Genomic DNA, 19,597 nt, shown 5'->3' with positions numbered 1-19,597 from the left:
ATTACCTTTGCCCTCTACTTTGGAATCACTCACCTAAGGAAAAACACTTTGGCTATGTACGCTATCCATGGCCCACTTAATCTTACCAATATCTATAAAGTCACCCCTCAGTCTGCTACACTCCAGGGGAAACAAAATCTAAACTATTCAGCGCCTCCCTCTAATTCAAACCCTCTATACCTGGCAACAGTATTGCAAATCATTTGTGTACTATCTCAATGTTAACAATATCTTTCTTGTCAAAGGGCGATCAGAATTGTACACAGTTATCCTAAATGTGATCACATCAATGCCCTGTACAGACACAATGTGACATCCAAATTCTAGTATTGTGTGCCATTCCCTTTGACTCACTATAGGAAGCATGTGAAACCACTGGATAGGTTGCAGAATATATTCACTACGACATTTCCTGGGATGAAACCTTTCAGCTGTGGACACAGACTGTCTACACTGCAAAAGCTCTATATAACTGGGGTGGTTTACCTTTGAGCAGGAAGAGCAAGGGAGTTAGGGGCACCTGATTAAGTCTTACAAGCAGCATCTACAGATTAAAAAAAGATTTCATTTCATTCCATTGAGAGATCAATAATCAGGGGACTTGGATTCAAGGTAAATGCAAAGTGGTTAAGGAGACTTAGCAGGTTCTTTTTCCGCCCAGAAGTTGAGAGGTACCCTGAGTGCACTGTTTGAGCAGATAATGGTGACGGGAACTATCACAGAATTCATGAAGTATTTTGATGATTAGTTGAAATGCCATAGCAAAGAAGGCTACAGGCCAATTGCTGCAATTGGAATTGTGCAGATCGGCTTGTTGACCGACATGGAGCAATGGGGCCTAAGCACCTGTTGTATATTGTAAAACTGAAGAAGCTTCTTGCAGTCTTCTGTGTTTGAAATTCAAGATTATCACTTTAATCATGTGAGGTGGGTGTTATTTTCTAGGCCAGCATTTCTTATCCAGAGTGCTGTTAAGACCTTATCACATTGCATCAAATTTGGATTCACATGATGGCCAGACCAAGTCAGGATGACAGCTTTCAATCTGCAAATAGAATAAGAGAGCCATTTGTTTATTTCCCATTAACATGCCAGCAGCGACTTACGATGAGATTTTCACTTACTTGAATTAAAACGTTTACGACCTGCATAAGGAGACTTACACGCCTGTCTGTCGGCCATGAGACTTGACTACGTCATCTTTACTGTCACTAAACCAGCACCTTGTCGAATCTTTCCATCCTACAACACGAATTTAGATGCTGCAACCCACATTTTTTAATTGATTGACAGGATTTGGTGTCCAGAATTCATTGCCCATTGCTAATTACCAAGAAGGCACCTGAGCATCGGCCATTTTGTTGGAGGTCACATATAGGCCTGACCAGGGAAGGATGGAAGTCCCCTTCCCAAAAGATCACTAAGAATCAATGGTCACCACTAGATATTTACGTGCAAGTTTTGATTGAATAAATACTCCCCCATCAGTCATGGCGTATTTGAACCTGCGTCCACAGTACAGGAGTTGGATATCTAGATTAATAGCTAAATGGCAATAACACTGCTCCTTTTGAAGCATCTGTGGACAGTTCTTGAACCTTGCACTCTCACATTCATAGTGCGGTAATCCGGGGTATTCATATTAACTAAAAATACAGATCAGAATAGGATTAACATTCTCGTGAATTTGGGGAGCTCACCGCAAAATTATAGGGCAGACCTGATATTACTCGCAGTTCCACGTGCTGGTGAGTTCAGAATTTGGACAATGTTGACAGCTGAGGCGGAGCAGGAGATAAGGTGGTGAGTAAAATGGGGTTTTGGTGTTTTTGAAATTTCGATAAGGATTTGGCCAAATCGACACGATCTGCAGTTCAAAAGGGCGGGTCAGAAAAAAATAAAAGAAAGCAAGAAAATCAATCTCAAATGACAAAAGTAGTACAGGAAAACAAGAGGCACAGATTGAGATATTGAAAATTAATGACGCTCAAGCAAGCAGTGCAGGAATCTCTCGCAACTGTCTCAAAGAGGTTGAATAACTCAATCTCCATTGTTCACCACGTAAGATATATATACCACTCTTGCTCCACTGACAGAAAATAAGTTCCCTTCCTCATCTTCTGAATTGGGAGATCCCAAGCTACAGTTTCTTACTTGCCAGGGAATCAATTTCATGGAATTAACCCTGTCAACTCCCAATCAGATTGCTTTATGATTGAAAAGAATCACCTCTAAACTCTCATGGATTCAGACCATTTTTAGCCACCTTTCCTCTTAAGTCAATCTGTTCTTCCCAGTGATTAATTCAGTAAATCTTCTCTGAACGGCAGCTGATATAATCCTAGATTTTCTCAAGTGAGTGATCAAAGCTGTGCACAATAATTTATGAATTCCATGGAAGTGAGAAAGCATTTAAGACACAATGAGAAAGGGGAGGAATGGGGAAAACACATAACGGGAAGAAGCTGATGAGAGTGGAGGAAATTAAAATATACCAGTTAAGAAAATGATGGAGAAAACTAAAATGGGGAATGGGAAAATGTTTGGATGAGAGATAGGAGGAGAGAGAAGACTGTACCAACTGAGAGAGAAAGAGAGAGAGAGAAAAAAATACAGGCAAGGTTTTTCAGGAAGGAAATAAGTGTGTGACCTCTGCAAAGGAAGTGCAGGATAAAGAGAAAAGGCGACAGAGAGTTGAGCAATCAGAAGTAATCAAATTGTCCTTAACTTGAATTAAATTAAAGTGAACGTCGGATGCAGTGTTCCAGTATGTTTCATTTTGAAGAGTGAATACGTTACCGTGCGCTTTTTGGCTTCCACTGCAGATCAAATTTTGAAAGGTGAGTCGATTGAGCCTAACAAAATTTAGGATCATTGACATGTGTGCTTGAGAGGGGTCAGATTCAGACCAGAATGTTAAAACGTGAACTAACCCAAAGTTTAGTGCCAATTAAAATGCTGTGGATATTTTTGACACTTCGACAATAATGGATCATGAAAAACATTATTTCACATATTTTCTCTATTTCAGAAAAAAAAACCAGAACTCTTTGCAGAGTTTCAGGTTGAGTATACACATCCTGTTAACGTTCTTTTTTTAACGCAATAGGCGAAGAACCACCTTCTTTCTGTTATTCTGAGCTTCACACATTGACCACTTTCAGCACCAGTTAACAGCAAAGCTGCTACCCTTACACTGGTGTAATCCTTATCTGGCAAAGCACGCAGGAGAAATGATTGTTCAAAATATAGGCTATTTTAAACTGGACACCAGGATCTTGACAGGAACAGAGGGGAGGGTTTTTTTTTAAAAGAAACTGATTTCAACACACAGTAAAAAAAAAGTGTTTCTGATTATTCAACTCAACCTGATGATACTGGGCAAAGACTGTCGAAAGATTGTCACTAAGACCTTTTCAGTCTACTGGTTTCTTATTTTCAGATCTGAACCGCAGCTCTTTTGCTGTTAAAAATAGCAGATGTTTCTTAAAAGCAAGAAACAGTTTGCATTTACATAGATAGCGTGCAACTTAACGTGCTCCAAATGCTTTTCAGGCAAATCATTCTTTTGAAATAAATCATTTCTTTATCGTTTATGACTGTTGACAATCAATCCATGCATAGTACACCATAGCCTTATTCGGTGACATTGCCCGAAAGATGGTGTGACCCACACAACATGTTAAAGCTGCTCTTATTTTCTGCTGCCCTTCAGGAAGTGCAGCTTCAAAGTAATGACAAATGGTTGTACCAGATGACGGGGAGTGGTTAAGACTTGTATGATAATCGCCATAAAGTGTGCATCACTACGACCTTGAGGAGGCGATGTTGAGAGGGGAAATGGAGTGTTAGGTGAATATGATGTTTCATCTCTGAAGCTCAGCCAACTCAAGTTGATGGCCTCGTGCTATTAAATTTAGATCTATACATCGAGACGGCGGCCTGGGGTTAAATCTTAAGTTGACGTTTGAATTAAATTGCTTCTATTAGAAAAAAGAGAAATCTGGAATTTGGAATCTGATGTCACAACCGTCAAATTAAAAAAAAAACTTCTAATGTTCATTAATACCTTTTAATGAAGGAAACTGCCGTCCTTACCTGGTCTGGCATATATAAGCCACGCAACTCACTGCAATGTGCTTCACTCCTCCCTTTTCTTACAATTTCCTCAGTCTTCTTAATTTTTAAAACTGGCATAACGCCTCAAATCTATCTTACATGATAAATACAGGGTACATTAATATCTGAGCTGCTTTTCCTATTGTCCAACGTTTAACATTTTGTGAGGCTTGAAACATGTCCAAATATGAAAATACGGAATTAATGAAACGTAATTTGTACCTGGATATAGAATTTCAGTAAAACTTGCTGACAGGGAAACAATCGACAGAAAATAGAGTGAGAACCCTCAAAGTGAATAGCGACCATTCCTTCAGCAATTGGTTTTTTATGTTCCATTTGCTTCTTTGAGAATAGTTGTTACTGGCTAGGCTAGCATTTATTGCAGAGAGACAGACTGTCAATATACAAATGATGTGGAAATCAAAACACTGCAGATAGGAACTGCACATACAGAACTCACAAGATGGGGGAGACAATGAGCACAGAGAACGATTCATCAACGGGAACTGCTGCAGAATAAAGTAAATGCATGTTTACCAGGAAATTGGGTCATTCCCGTGTCACTGGCTGGACCACCATTAATTGTTCATACCTAAATGCCCCTTGAAGGTTACAGGTGAGTTGTCTCAGATGACACGTAGATTTGTGGAGTAGCAGAAAGCATAAGGTACTTTCAAACAATACAGTAGGATATCGATAGACTGGAGAGTTGGGGCGGAAAAATGGCAGATGCAGTTCAATCCAAACTAATCTGAGGTGATGCATTTAGGCAAGACCATTTCTAGGGCAAATTATACAATGAACGGAAGAGCCTTGGGAAAAGTTGATGGGCAGAGAGAGCTGGGAGTGTAGGTCCATTGTTCCATGAAGGTTGCTACACAGGTGGATCGAATCGTCAAAAAGCTATAGTATGCTTATCCTCATTGGACAGGATATTGAATATAAGAGCTGGCAAGTCATGTTAAAATTGTACAAGACATATGGTTCAGCCACATTTAGAATACTGTGTACAGTTCTGGTCGCCACATTACCAATAGGATGTGGATGCTTTGGAGAGGGTGCAGAGAAAGTTTACGAGGATATTGCCTGGTATGGAAGGTGTTAGCTATGACGAGAGGTTGAGTAGGTTAGGATTGTTTTCATTAGAAAAAAGGAGATTGAGGGGAATCCTGATTGAGGTTTACAAAATCACGAAGGGTACAGACGGGGTGGATAGATACACGCTTTTTCTCAGGGTTAAGTATTCAATAACGAGAGGTCACGCTTTCAAGGTGAGAGGTGGAAAGTTTAAGGGGGATACACGCAACAATTACTTCACATAGATGGTAGTGGAATGTGTTGCCAGCAGAGGTGGTAGAGGCAGGCACGGTAGATTCATTTAAGATGCTTCTGGACAGATGCATGAGGAGGTGGGGAGCAGAGGGATACAGATGCTTAGGAATTGGGCGATGGGTTTAGACAGTAGATTTAGATCGGCACAGACTTGGAGCGCCGAAGGGCCTGTTCCTGGGTTGTATATTTTCTTTGTTATTTGTTCTTTGTCTTCCAGACCCATTGCAGTTCATGTGCTCTGCGTCAGTACATTGAGTATTGTCTCACATTAAACTACGGTCTACTTTGATGTTTTATTTTAAATTCCCACAGAGTTAATATCTTCACACGAGCGTACATTTGGCTTACTCTAATCATACAAAGAAATCTGTCCATTATATCAAATTGCAGCAACAATGGTTCCTTCTTAATACATATTTTCCCACATGATTTCGTATGGTCAGCAACATTGGATCTATTGCATTCAATGTTTCAGTCGAAAGCAATCAAATTTCATTGTCAGAAACAAAGATAGAAACTGTTGAATATGATCAGCAGGTCTGGCAGCATTTGTGAGGAGAAGGCAGTGATAATCTTCCCCTCCCTCAGAAAATCTTTGTGACTTTTCGCTTTGAAGGTTCTCACTCTTTTCTGTCGGTTGTTTCTCTGCCAGCTAGTTTTACTGAAATTCTATAGCCAGATAAAAATCATGTTTTGTTAATTCTGTATTTTCATATTTCTCATTATATATTCAGCAGCCTATGTTATGTTGCCAATATCTTCCTATTCGCATATCTGCAGAAACTGTTACAATTTCTAAAATGTTTACATGTTCCTATATTGGAAACCAAAACGAAAACGAAGGAACTTGGATATCTGAAACAAACAAAAACACAGAATACTGAGAAACTCAGCAGGTTTGTCAGTATCTATGGAGAGAGAAAATTAGTTAACGTTTCCACTACATTGATTTGTGGAGTGTGATTAGGTCCTGAAGAAAGATTTTTGAACTCCAAGCATTAACTTCATTTCTCTCTCCGTGGATCCCGCAAGGCCTGCTGTGTTTCTCCAGAAATTTCTGCTTTTGATTGTTTCTAATTAATAGCAATGTCTGCTTTTGTGACTTACAGATCTCCAGCAAGTTCTGTTTCTCTCTATACATTGTAATCAGTTGCCCCCCTGCTTTCCTTTACTGAACACTGAAATGCTCTAGTTTCTGAGGATCATTCACTTATCAGCACAACGTAATAAGTCACTTGGTTATATCTCAAGATGTAAGCCAATTCTCCTGAAATTTTATTTGATGACCTGAAGTTTCTGGATCAGCTATAACCTAGGGGAACAGTTTGATGACAACGACAATAAATGTCATTGTGGATTATCATTTCCTTTTCCAAAATGGTGTTCTATTCCAATTTATGAAGAATTTCTCCATGCACTCCCATCGGCCACCCATCATTCCTCACACCTTTGTCTCATACTACAGAAGCTATGAGACAACACAGAATTCCAGGATTTCAAATTTGGCAGTAAATAAAGACGACTTGCATGTCAGATTTACAGCAGTCCCTTAGTGATGCTGTGCATGAAGATGGATTTTTATTTTTGTATTTCCATCGTTAAAACTGTCCAATTCTTTATCTGCATGAAAAAATCTTTTAATGTGCAAATGCGTTCTTTAAATCGTCTCTGGTCACAAAATGTTTGAAAATATCTGGCGTAAATATGTAGATGACATGTAAAATGGTTCGCAGCAGCTTTCAGTGCAGATCAAATGATCAAATAGAGTTTCACACAAAATAGTGTCAATTCATTGATGTTGGATAGAATAGGTGACAAATGAATGGTACCTAGGTACAGTAAGTGCTGGAGAAACCCAGCAGGTCCAGCAGCATTTGTGGCGTGAGAAAAACAGAGTGAACGTCTCGGGTCGAACAGCGATTCTTCTTGGTGTTCACTTCAATATACCTGGCATTTCTGAACAAGAATCTAGCTGAACCAAAATGTAATGTTCTCGATCATTTTCAGTTCTTATTTCAGATTTCCAGCATTCACAGTATTTTTATTTTGCCTGCAGCAGAGTGGTACGCATTTCATTGATCAATATAACTGGTAGATATTTCTCTTTGGAGGGGCAAACCTGATGGGCTAAAGGATTGGTTCTTTCCATTATGATTCTATAATAGATCTCCCATCACATGTGTGCCTACATTTGAATGTGCAGCCAAGTTGATGAAAACAAAATAGCAGAGGGGAGATTTGCAAATTCTTGGTGGGAAATCAGGCACGTCAGCAGTACTGTGTCTCAGTAGTTAGCACTGCTACATCACAGTAGCACTGATCTAAGTTCATTTGCAAGAGCAGGTGGCTGTCTGTATGGACATTGCACATTCCCGCCCTTCCACCCACAGTCAAAAAATTGCAAGGTAGACGGATTGGCCATGCTAAATTGCCCTTAGTGTCTACGGATTAGGCAATGCATGGACCGTGTAGTCGAGATTTAGGTTGAATCTCTTTAAAGGTTTGGTGTGGATTCAATGGGCAGGAAAACCTTACGCCGCACTGCACAAATTCTGAATGGTCTTCTCTTTACCGGTTATGTCATTCCACCAGTTTATTCGAGGTCTTGATCAATTTACATGTTCTTACTCATCTTGGTTTCAGGATCAGTCAGCACTGTGCTTCTGTGTTGACTCAACTGAAAATTTCCACACACGGAGAGACAAGGCAAAGTTTAAAACAGTAGAACCAAAACCTTAAAAGCATCCAACTGTCCAAAGAGCTCACGGCAAGGGACGTCACTTCTGGAGAAATGCAACTGTTGGTTTACATAGTGCTGTTCTTTTCTCATTTTAAAAGTAAGTGTTTTCACTGTGTCAGAACAAAACTCATTGAAGTGAGTTTCCAAAAGTCATTCATTTGGTGATGATATTTTAAGCAAAACACTCATGTTTTTGTGATTTGTGTATTGTGTAAAGTTTGAAATGGAGGAGCTCATTCAGTTTCCAGCAATTATTACCCGAGGAGTGTATGAAATCATTAAGTGTATTGCTCATAAGATATCGGAAAATAATTAAGCCAGTCCACCATTCAAGTATGCTTCACCAAGGCTAATATGATTCTGATGAAGAGTTTATGATGGATCGTCCATTCTCCTGCTCAAGGATGCTGGTTGACCTGCTGTATTTTTCCAGCACCACACTTTTCGATTTTGATCTCCAGCATCTTCAGTCCTCACTTTCTCCTAATGTGTTTCTCAACCCCATTCTGTTGCCGTCAACCATAACCTTTGATCCCCTCACTAATCAAAAACCTATCTTTCCCTGTCATAAATACGTTCAAAATAGAGAACCAGGAGGCTGGAATAATGCAGCAGTCCAGGCAGCATCAGAAAGTGGAGAAGTCGACGTTTCATGTATAACTCATCACACTTAAATACGTTCAAAACATTGGCCTCCACAGTCTTCTGTAGCAATGAGTTCAATAGATTCGTTACTGTGTGCCTGAAGAATCTCTAGGAAGGACTTCAAGGAAGGGTAAGTAGAACAGTTTATATTTGCGTGGTTGCGTTACCCGAGACACTATTCGGGTAATGTCTCCCACCCATCGTCCTCCTCTATCCTAAAAAATAAGTTGTGGGAGCCAGATTGACAAGGTAAGGTAACTAGTGTCTTTCCTTATCCTTTTTTTTAAAGTTGTCACTTCGGGAGTTAGAATAATGGGAATGGAGTTTAGGCCAGTGGAATATTCCTCCTGCATTATGTGGGAAGTAAGGGTTGCCACTAGTGTCCCTGCTGACTACATCTGTGGGAAGTGCACTCAACACCAGCTCCTCGAAAACCGCGTTATGGAACTGGAGCTGGAGTTGGATAAACGTCGGATCATTCGGAAGGCAGAGGGGGTTATTGACAGGACTTACAAAGAGGTACTCACTCCCCAGATAATAGAAAAAAAAACAGATGGGTGACATTTAGGGGACAGAAAGGGAACCGGCAGGCAGTGCAGGGATCCCCTGTGGCCATTCCCCTCAACAATAAGTATACCGTTTTGGATACTGTTGGGGGGATGACTTACTAGGGGAAAGCAGTGGGGCATCTGCTGCTGAGAAGGGAAGGGGGAAGAGGAGCAGAGCAGTGGTCATTGGGGACTCGATAGTTAGGGGGACAGATAGGATGTTTTGTGGGGACAAGAGAGACTCACAGTTGGTGTGTTGCCTCCCAGGTGCCAGGGCCCGTGATGTCTCTGATCGTGTTTTTGGGATCGTTCGGGTGGAGGGAGAGCAGCCCCATGTCGTGGTCCACATTGGCACGAACGACATAGGTCGGAAGAGAGATGTGGACTTGAGGCAGAAATTCAGGGAGTGAATTACTTTAGTGATGGAAAGGGATAGGTGTACTCCACCGAGCAAGAGTTACAGCTGGGGGAAGGGAAATTATGATGCAATTAGAAAAGATTTAGGAAGCGTGGAATGGGGAAGGAAACTGCAGGGGATGAGCACATTAAAAATGTGGTGCTTCTTCAAGGAAAAGCTCCTGTGTGTTCTAGATAAGTATGTACTTGTCAGGCAGGGAGGAAGATATGGAACGCGTGAGCCCTGGTTTACTAAGGAAGTGGAATCCCTGGTCAAGAAGAAGAAGAAGGCTTATGTTAGGACAAAATGTGAAAACTCAGGTTGGGCGCTTGAGGGTTACAAGGAAGTCAGGAAAGACGAAAAAAAGAGAGCTCAAAAGAGCCAGGAGGAGACATGAGTATTTGTTGGCACATAGGATCAGGGTTAATCCTAAGGCTTTCCATAGGTATGTCAGGAATAAAAGAATGACGAGAGGTAAATTAGGTCCAACCAAGGATAATACTGGGAAGTTGTGTGTGGAATCAGAGGAGATAGGGGAAGCACTAAATAAATATTTTTCGACAGTGTTCAATACAGAAAATGAAAATGTTGGCGAGGAAGATACAGAGATACTTGCACCTTGACTTGAAGAGATTGAGCTTCACAAGGAAGTGGTATTATAAATACTGCAGAGTGTGAAAATAGACAAGTCCCCTGGGCCGGAGGAGATCTATCGTACGATCCTTTAGGAAGATGGGAAGAGATTGCCGAGCCTTTGGCATTGATCTTCAAATCATCATTGTCTACAGGAATAGTGCCTGAGGGCTGGAGGATAGCAAATGTGGTTCCCTTGTTCGAAAAGATAGTAGAGACAACCCTGGTAATAACAGACCAGTGTGTGTCACTTCAGTTGTTGGTAAAGTGTTGGAAAATGTTATAAAAGAGAGGATTTATAACCATCTCGAAAAGAATAATCTGATCAGGGACTGTCAGCATGGTTTTGAGAAGGTAGGTCGTGCCTAACGAATTTTATTGAGTTTTTTGACAAAGTGACCAAACAGGTAGATGAGAGTAAACAGGAATATGTGGTGTATATGGATTTCAGCAAGGCGTTTGATAAGGTTCCCCACAGGAGCCTATTATACAAAATGTGGAGGAATGGGATTGTGGGGGACATAGCAGTTTGGATCAGTAATTTGCTTGCTGAAAGAAAAGAGTGTTGTAGTTGATGGAAAATGTTCATCTTGGTGTCCGGTTACTAGCGGCGTACGGCAAGGGTCGGTGTTGGATCAACTGCTGTTTGTAATTTTTATAAATGACCTGGATGAGGGCTTAAAAGTGTGGGTTAGTAAATTTGCGAACTACACTAAGGTCGGTGGATTTGTGGATAGTGATGAAGGATACAGTAGGTTGCAGAGAGACGTAGGTAGGATGCAGAGCTGGGCTGAGAGGTGGCAAATGGAGTTTAATGTGGACAAGTGTGAGGTGATGCACTTTGGACGGTGTAATCGGAATGCAAAGAACTGGGCTACTGGTAAGATTCTTGGGAGTGCAGATGAGCAGAGAGATCTCGGTGTCCACATACACAGATCCTTGAAAGTTGCCACCCAGATTGACAGAGTTGTTAAAAAGGCATACAGTGTTTTGGCCTTTATTAATAGAGGGATTGAGTTCCAGAACCAGGAGGTTATGCTGCAGCTGCACAAAGCTCTGGTACGGCCACTCTTGGAGTATTGTGTACAATTCTGGTCACTGCATTAGAAGAAGGATGTTGAAGCTTTGGAGAGGGTGCAGAAGAGATTTACGAGGATGTTGCCTGGTATGGAAGGAATGTTTTACGAGGAAAGGCTGAGGGCCTTGAGGCTGTTCTCGTTAGAAAGAAGAAGGTTGAGAGCTGACTTAAAAGAGACATACAAGATAATCAGAGGGTTAGATAGGGTGGTCAGTGAGAGCCTTTTTCCAAGTATGGGGACGGCAAGCACGAGAAGACACAACTTTAAAGTGAGGGGAGGTAGGTATAAGACAGATGTCAGAGGTAGTTTCTTTACTCAGGGAGTAGTAAGGGTATGGAATGTTTTGCCTGGAACGGTAGTAGATGCGGCAATGTAAGTGCATTTAAGTCGTCATTGAACAGGCATATGGACATACATGGAATAGTGTAGGTGGGATTGACTTCAGATTAGTATGACAGGGCTGCGCAAGATCGAGGGCCGAAGGGCCTGTACTGCGCTGCAATGTTCTATGTTCTATGATCTAATCTCCTCCTCAACTCAGCTTCAAATTTTTGGCCCTTCATTCTGAGGCTGTACCTTAAGGTGCTCCTCCCTCCAACTAGCGGACTCATCTTCTCCACTGCTTCTGTGCACAGGCCTCTCAATATTCTCTAAGTTTTCATCCTTCTCAACTCCATCGAGTACAGGCACAGAGTCTTCAACCTCTCCTTATGTGATAGACTTTTCATCCTCAGTATCATTATTGTAAACATTCTTTTGACTTCCTCAAAGGCCAGCACATCATTCCTTAATTACGGTGTGCAAAACTGCTCATAAAAGTCCAAATGCAGTAGGACCTGAGTCTTCTATAGTCTCTACAGTACATTTGTATTACACAAGCAAAGGGCATTAAATTTCCACCAGATGAGCTTCTTCATTCAGATTAGAAAGAGGCTATTTAAATTCTCAAAACATATGCTGTAGAGTATGAAGCTAAGCCATTCAATCATTCATTGATTCTATTTCAAAACAATTAATCCGAACAAAGTTTACTTTCTCCTGGGCTGAGTGTCGTAGAAAAGAGTCATACAGTAATACGACATGGAAATCTGCCTTTCGATCTAAATTGGTCCATGCTGAGTATGGTGCCCAGTCAGCAAGTTCCAATTGCCCACACTTGATCCACATTCTTCTCAACCATTCCCATCCATGTACCTATTGCAATTTTTTTTGGAATTTTGGTGTTGTACTTGCGTCGAGGGTGTGGGGCTGGAAATGCACAGCACGTTAGCCAGAATCTGAGGAGAAGGATAATCGACCTTTCCAGCATAAGCCTTCATCAGGGCTTTTTCCCGAAACGTCGATTCTCCTAACCTTCAGATGCTGCCTCTCCTGCTGTGCTTTTCCAGCACTACAATCTCGACTCTGAGCTTGGGCATCTGCGGTCCTCAATTTCTCCTGGCGTTGTACTTGCCTCAATCACATTCTCTGGTAGCTCCTTCCATATAGGCATCACACTTTAAGAGAAGAAGTTGCCCCTCAGTTGTTGTTAAACATTTCCTTTCTCATCTTAAACCAATGACGTCTAGTCGTTCAATCCGTCACCACTGAAAAAAAAGATTTTATGCATACATCATATCTATGCTACTTATGATTTCATACACTCCAATAAGATCACCTCATTCTCCTACTTTGCAAGGAACAAAGTTCTATCCTGTCCAACGTCTCCATATAACTTAGGCCTACGCGTTTGTGGTCGACATGTAATCGTGTCGAGTATAATTGCACAGTTGTGGTTGGGAAATTGAGTATAATGTTGGAAAAGGTGAAGATGGAAATTTTAACAGGAAGATGAACAATGGAACATGTTCTCTTAAAGACTAGAGATCTGAACTTCAGAGGGATCTATGCATTCTGTTTCACAAGCACAAAATGTTAGTATGCAGGTAAGTAAAACAATTGGAAAAGCTAATCGAATGTTATGGTATTACTATGGAATTTTAATACATAAGTAGGGAAACTAGACTTAAGTTACAAACATCAGGTGTTTGACTTCATCTGGAAAATTGGTGTTGCTATGATAGGAGGATATAACTATGTTGGGAGAATTACATAGAAAATAGATGTTACAGCACAGTACAGGCCCTTCAGCCCCTGATGTTGCGCCGACCTGTGAAATTAATCTATGCTCATCTAACCTACACTGTTCCATTATTTTTCATATTGCTATCCCACACACACTTAAATGCCCTTAACGTCAGCGAGTCTACTATTGCTGTCAGGCTATTCCACACCTCGAATACTCTCTGACGAAAGAAACGACCGCTGATAACTGTCCTAAATCTATCATGCATCAATTTAATGCTATATCCCCTCCTGTTAGCCTTCACCATCCGAGGAAAAAAGCTCTCACTGTCCACCATATCTAACCCTTTGATTATCTTCAAAGTCTCGATTAAGTCACGTCTCAATCTTCTTCTCTCCAATGAAACTAGCCGCAATTCCCTTGGCTTGTCCTTCTGCGACCTTCCTTTCATACCAGACAATGACGTAGTAAATCGTCTCTGAACCCTTTCCAAAGCTCCCCTATTTTTCCTATAATGTGGTGGCCAGAATTGCACACAATACTCCTGGTGCGGCCTTCCCAGTGCTGTATAGCTGAATCATGACCTCGTGGCTACGAAACTCAAACCCCCTATCAGTAAACGCGAACATACCAAATGACTTCTTCACAACCCTATCAACCTGGTGGCAACTTTCAGGGATTTATGCACCTGGGCACCGAGTTCTCTCTGTTCATCTACAATGCCAAGAATTTTGCCATTAGCCCAGTACTCTGCATTCCTGTTACTTCTTCCAAAGTGAACTAACTCACACTTTTCTGCATATAATTCCATTTGACACTTCTCAGTCCAGCTCTGCATCTTATCTATGTCCTTTGTCAACCTGCAACATGCTTCGTCACCAACCAAAACTCTGCTTACTTAGTGTCATCCGCAAATTTACTAACCCATCCTTCTCTGCACACCTCCAGATCATTTATAAAAATGACAAACAGCAGTGCCCCCAAAATAGATCCTTGCGGCACACCACTGGTAACTGAACTCCAGGATGAGCATTTCCCATCAACCACCACCCAGTGTCTTCTTTCAGCTAGCCACTTTCTGATCCAAACCAATAAATCTCCTTCAATCCCGAATTTCTCTGTTTTGTACAATAGCCAACTGTGTGGAAACTTATCAACTGCCTTAATGAAATCCATACACACCACACCAACTGCTTTACATTTATCCAACTGTTTTGTCACCTTTTCGAAGAAATCAATAAGTTTAGTGAGGCATGACCTACCCTTCACAAAACCGTGTTGCCTTTCCCTAATCAAATTATTCATTTTCCTATCATTACGAATGCTATCTCTTATAATCTTTTTCAACATCTTACGCACAGCAGAAGTAAGGCTCACTAGCCTATAATTATCAAGGAAAGCTTTCCTAATTTTTGGGAACATTTTCCAGATCAACACCTGTAAGAGGCAGCTTGTCTGATGAGAAATAAACTGGGCTTGTATCTCTTGATTTTTTTTATCATATCAAAAAGGTTAAGAAGGATCTTTCCAATTGGGCATGAGCAACAGTGTCATTTTCTTTTGTGGGTTAAACTAACAACACCATGTCCAATTAAGAAGATGCTCACTTTAACAGAAAGGAGGATTACTCTTATCTAGTAGAATCTTTGCATATCATTTTCACATCATTGGGAGAAAACGCAGCTTTAGAATATTTTCATGGCAGAATTAAATTATAGAGACATAGAGGTAGGCAACACAAAACAAACCCTTTTGGCCACATCCCTCTAAATCTCTCTTATGCATTTACCTGTCTAAATGTCTGTTAGATATCGTAAAGATACCCACCCCAACCACTTTCTTTGACAGTTAATTGCACATACACGCAATTCTCTATGTGAAAAAGTTTCCTCTCTGCACCATTTAAAATCTTGCCCCTCTCTCCGTAAACCTATGCCCTCACGCTTTGGACTCCCCTACGCTGGGAACAGATCTTGTCAAACACTTTATCTGTTCTCATCATGATTTCATAAAGATTGTCATAGTGCAATTTGATGAAAAGTTATGGCGATACATAAATTAATCAAAACATTTAATTGGCTTCACAGTTCGAAGCAGTCTAGCTGTTGATCCTGTTGACAATGTCGTCCAACTGAACATGGCCCACGACTCTGCGGCTTATATATTCACACAAAGCCCTGAAGCAGACCAAGCAGCGTCTGACTACATCAGACAGGAATGGGCTCACAGAACAGACCTCCTCGAAATTTGGGATCAGGCAGATATGCGCGTGGAGCAGCACTCTAAAGTTCCACTCGGACTGCGAAAGGAACACATCATGGCAATTTATGCTTATACCCAAGAGTCAGCATTGTACAAGGAGTTTAATGCAGCAACCAGGCAGTATGGCACAAATGATACCATCTATCAGCAGAAGTTCCATTTCAAATGTTTCCATTACCTCCTGTCCATCGCATTAGACAAATTAAAGAGGAAGCCACACAAAACATTCCGAGGTGTTCACATAGAGCTGGAAGCATCGAAGGGGGATTTCATCCGGCTGGGGCAATTCACCTCCACGTCTTTGGATCGGTCAGTCGCGATGGGATTCATGGCCAGGGACTCACACAGAAACACGTTGCTTGAGATAGACACCAAGCTGGGTGTTCCAATCAGTCGATTTGCAGTGACTCGCTCTGAATATGAAGTCCTCATCCCGCCCTTTGAGGTTTTTGAGGTCATACATGAGCCCAATTTTGGAGTGAACGAGGAAAATAGCTGGGTCATAATCCAACTGGTGGCGAAAGGGTGCAGGGGAATCCGAGTATCAGTGGACACCTCAAATGGCTCTTTCAGAGTGAAAAGGGCCAAGGAAGGAATCTCTGAACATTGTGCTTCATTAGACACTGACAATTGTTGCACTGCAAACAAGAAAGACATCGAGTCCTGCAGTGTAACTAACATCTCATAACATAGGACAGAAATGGATAACACTTAGGGTTTCCTAATGTGTGCTTGAGAATTGAATATATCATCGTGTCAATTGATAGGGAAGGCATGCCATTTTATTGTAGAGCAGGCATAGTGTTATATAGCTTGGAAACAGACACTTCAGTCCAACTTGCTGTCCACGTTTTCTAAACTGAAACAAAAACAAATATTTGGAAAAGCTGAGCAGCTCTGGCAGCATCTGTGGAAAGAAATTAATGTTAATGTTTCGATCCAGGGAACCTGTCTGGAAACAGATTATAGCGAGGAAAGAATGGCTTTCATGCAGAAGATAAGGTGTGGGATGGGATAAGAAGAGAATGATAGTTGGAGATAGAGCCCGAAGAGAGAGAGAAGAACATTTGAACAGACAAAGGAGTGTTTCATGATGCGGCCAATGCAATGAATAGCTATTAGTGAGGGTTCTTAGTCTCAATTGTCTGAGCTTGACCCATATCACACTAAACACTTCTGATTCTTATACCTAACCAAATGTCTTTAAAATGCTGTAATTGTATCCGTCTGTAACACTTCTGGCAAAAAGAAACCGAACTGCAGATGCTGGAGATCAGAAACAAAGAGAAACAGAAATTACTTTGAAGTACTGAGTATCCTCAACTTCTGATGATTTTTATTCACCCAACTAACACCAGGGAAACTGATCTTAGAGTTTCTGCATTACAATCTGAGTTCCCAGTTGTATTATCAGTGATTAAAAGGTGTTTGGGAGTGGAGGAAGATTAAACGTTAATGATGTGAAATAATTACCATCGATGATGTGTGGAGGTTCAAATAAAAAAAGGGAAAGCGTGCAGAAAAGCAGAAAGCAAAATGGTGTTACATTTGAAAGTGATCTGGGCAACCCAATGGGAAAAAGGATGGATTCCAAAGTCGTGAGACCTCCATTCTATATCAGCAGGTAATGAATCTCAGCATTCAGTCTTCACTGGCCTGTTTTGATTCAGGTTCTGCATTTCACAATTCCAACGTGAAGAAATCATATGCTGCCGTGAACTTGTGTTATCTCAGGGAAAATTGGAACATGTTGCTTTTTCAAGCTGACCTTCGCTGCTGTCAGAAATGCATTTAAATAGTTACATCAAAACACTGTCTGAACCCAACTGTTTTCTAATATCAGGAAAGTATCGTGCTAATTGAATCGTGCCAATACATTTTTAAAATCTACAGTGTTTCTGGGGCTAGCATCCTGGAATAAGAGGTTAAAGCAATGCAGATTCACCAAAACTGAAGATTGAATTATCAAAAACTACAACACAAGACTGCCTGACTTATATTGGTTGCGAATTACGGATCAAGTGCAGGTGCTGAAAGGAGACTGATACAATTTTCTTTTTTTTTAAAAAAGAGCGGTTGTTGACAGGATAAAACTCGAAGAGGCAGCTGGACCGCAGAAGAGAATGACCATGCCAGTGAACGCTGATATAGCTACCAGATAACTGCCTGAGTGTAATCAGTTATAGTGGGTCAGAGGGGAGTCAGAGAGGGACTAAGCACAGCCAAACCATGACTGAGGTCAGTCAGAATGGGAATGGTCAATGCAGCATACAGCGAATATTACAGACTAGTAAATAAACTTAAAAATGAGGCCATGAAAAATACATTTGGTGTAATTTGACTTTCATATGTGTAAAATGTTTCCCATAAAACTTCTTCCTTGCATAGTCAATGTAGATAAGTTAGTCAAACTGAACGAAAACGTTGGGGTCATGATAGAGAAGCAGATTTCTGAGAAGAACAGTCAAGCATCTGGTTCGAACAAACTGTATTTCAACATGAACCAGAACCGGTAAAAAAATTGCATGTGGATGACAAAAAGCAATGTGGTCAGACATGGAGATTTTTTTTTCCAAATGGAGCGGTCAGCTGTCAACATGGGAAAAGTGGCTTTTTGACAAAAATTGAAGCAATTATTCTGAACAGTTCTATAGATCATGTTGCTAGGACATTTCAGTTTTCGGAACACAAAGCATTGTATGCGATTAATGTGAGGAAATTGTGCCAATTGTATCTGGTTTCCTGTGAGATTTCTTAATAAGAAGCTTTAATTGAGATATTTGGTGATGATTAGCATATAGCAATTCACTTTCAGATTTCTGTCCATTAAATTCATTGCCGCAATTTTGCAGCTGATGAGCAAGCCGAACGACTTGGAAGATTACAAAATGAAACAGAATTCTAAAGACATACATTAATTGATAAAAACTAAAGCAAAACATGATTTAGTAGGCAGCATATTTTTCTGTTCATTGCAAAGAGTTATTTTGTCCCAATCGCAAGCTCCTCTCTGAATTATGTTTGTGTCAATACACAGATGCATTTACTTATTGATGAGCCAGAAGCTGCAGGTTAAAGCAAGCTTGCTGGCTTTATAACCATGACTATTTAAATACTTGTTTTGATAATAGTAGTTCATCATTTACCAAGTTAAGTAATGTGCAAGCTACGTCATCCACAACAGTGTGAAGTTGATTGACATAGCAAACAACAAAATCATTGACATTCTCCAGTTCTGCATCTCCAGATCCCATTGATTCTTTCTGTTGCTTCGGAGGCCCCCGCACATTTTACTTGCTGCTATAATGCATGCAACTGTTAAATTATTGATGACAAAGATAATAAATATTGGTATGAAAGGTTATCAATGCTGTCGATGCAGGCATATGTCTCCCAGAAATCCAAAGTCCAGTTGGCTGAATTGGCAATAGAGTGCCATGGACATTTCCAGTGACATTGACTGACTTGTTTCTAATGGAATCAGGAATGCTTCTCGAACAGCTCCTGACAAAACATTGAATCATTATTCTCAATTTGCAACATTTCTGCTTTAAATTTGAAATGAAATTTCTGCAAGGTTAGCCTAACCCTAAAGGGGATTTGAAACAAGAAGCTATTTAAAATTACATGTTATTGATACCATGTATATATTTATCAGTCAAAATCACGGTTAGATTTGATGTACCGAGGGACAATAGGTGGCGTTAAGTGTAGCATTAGAGCTAACATTGCCCTGGGAGAAGATCACGAACACCAACAAATTCAAAGCTGAAA

General features: G+C 40.7%; 1 protein-coding gene across 1 annotated transcript; it reads left to right on the top strand.

The window, feature by feature from the left end:
* The first annotated feature begins 2,762 nt into the window (after window positions 1-2,762).
* LOC140468515 (NAD(P)(+)--arginine ADP-ribosyltransferase 2-like) lies at window positions 2,763-19,268 on the top strand. Its single transcript, XM_072564599.1, has 3 exons — window positions 2,763-2,840; window positions 8,098-8,291; window positions 15,649-19,268. The coding sequence occupies exons 2-3, from the start codon at window positions 8,246-8,248 to the stop codon at window positions 16,509-16,511; spliced, it is 909 nt and encodes a 302-aa protein (XP_072420700.1). The 5' UTR covers window positions 2,763-2,840; window positions 8,098-8,245; the 3' UTR covers window positions 16,512-19,268.
* The last annotated feature ends 329 nt before the right edge of the window (window positions 19,269-19,597 follow it).

Source organism: Chiloscyllium punctatum, chromosome 47, assembly GCF_047496795.1.
Source record: "Chiloscyllium punctatum isolate Juve2018m chromosome 47, sChiPun1.3, whole genome shotgun sequence".
Lineage (NCBI taxonomy): Eukaryota > Metazoa > Chordata > Chondrichthyes > Orectolobiformes > Hemiscylliidae > Chiloscyllium > Chiloscyllium punctatum.
Note: the sequence above shows the minus strand (reverse complement) of the source record. Positions and strands in the feature narration are given on the sequence as shown.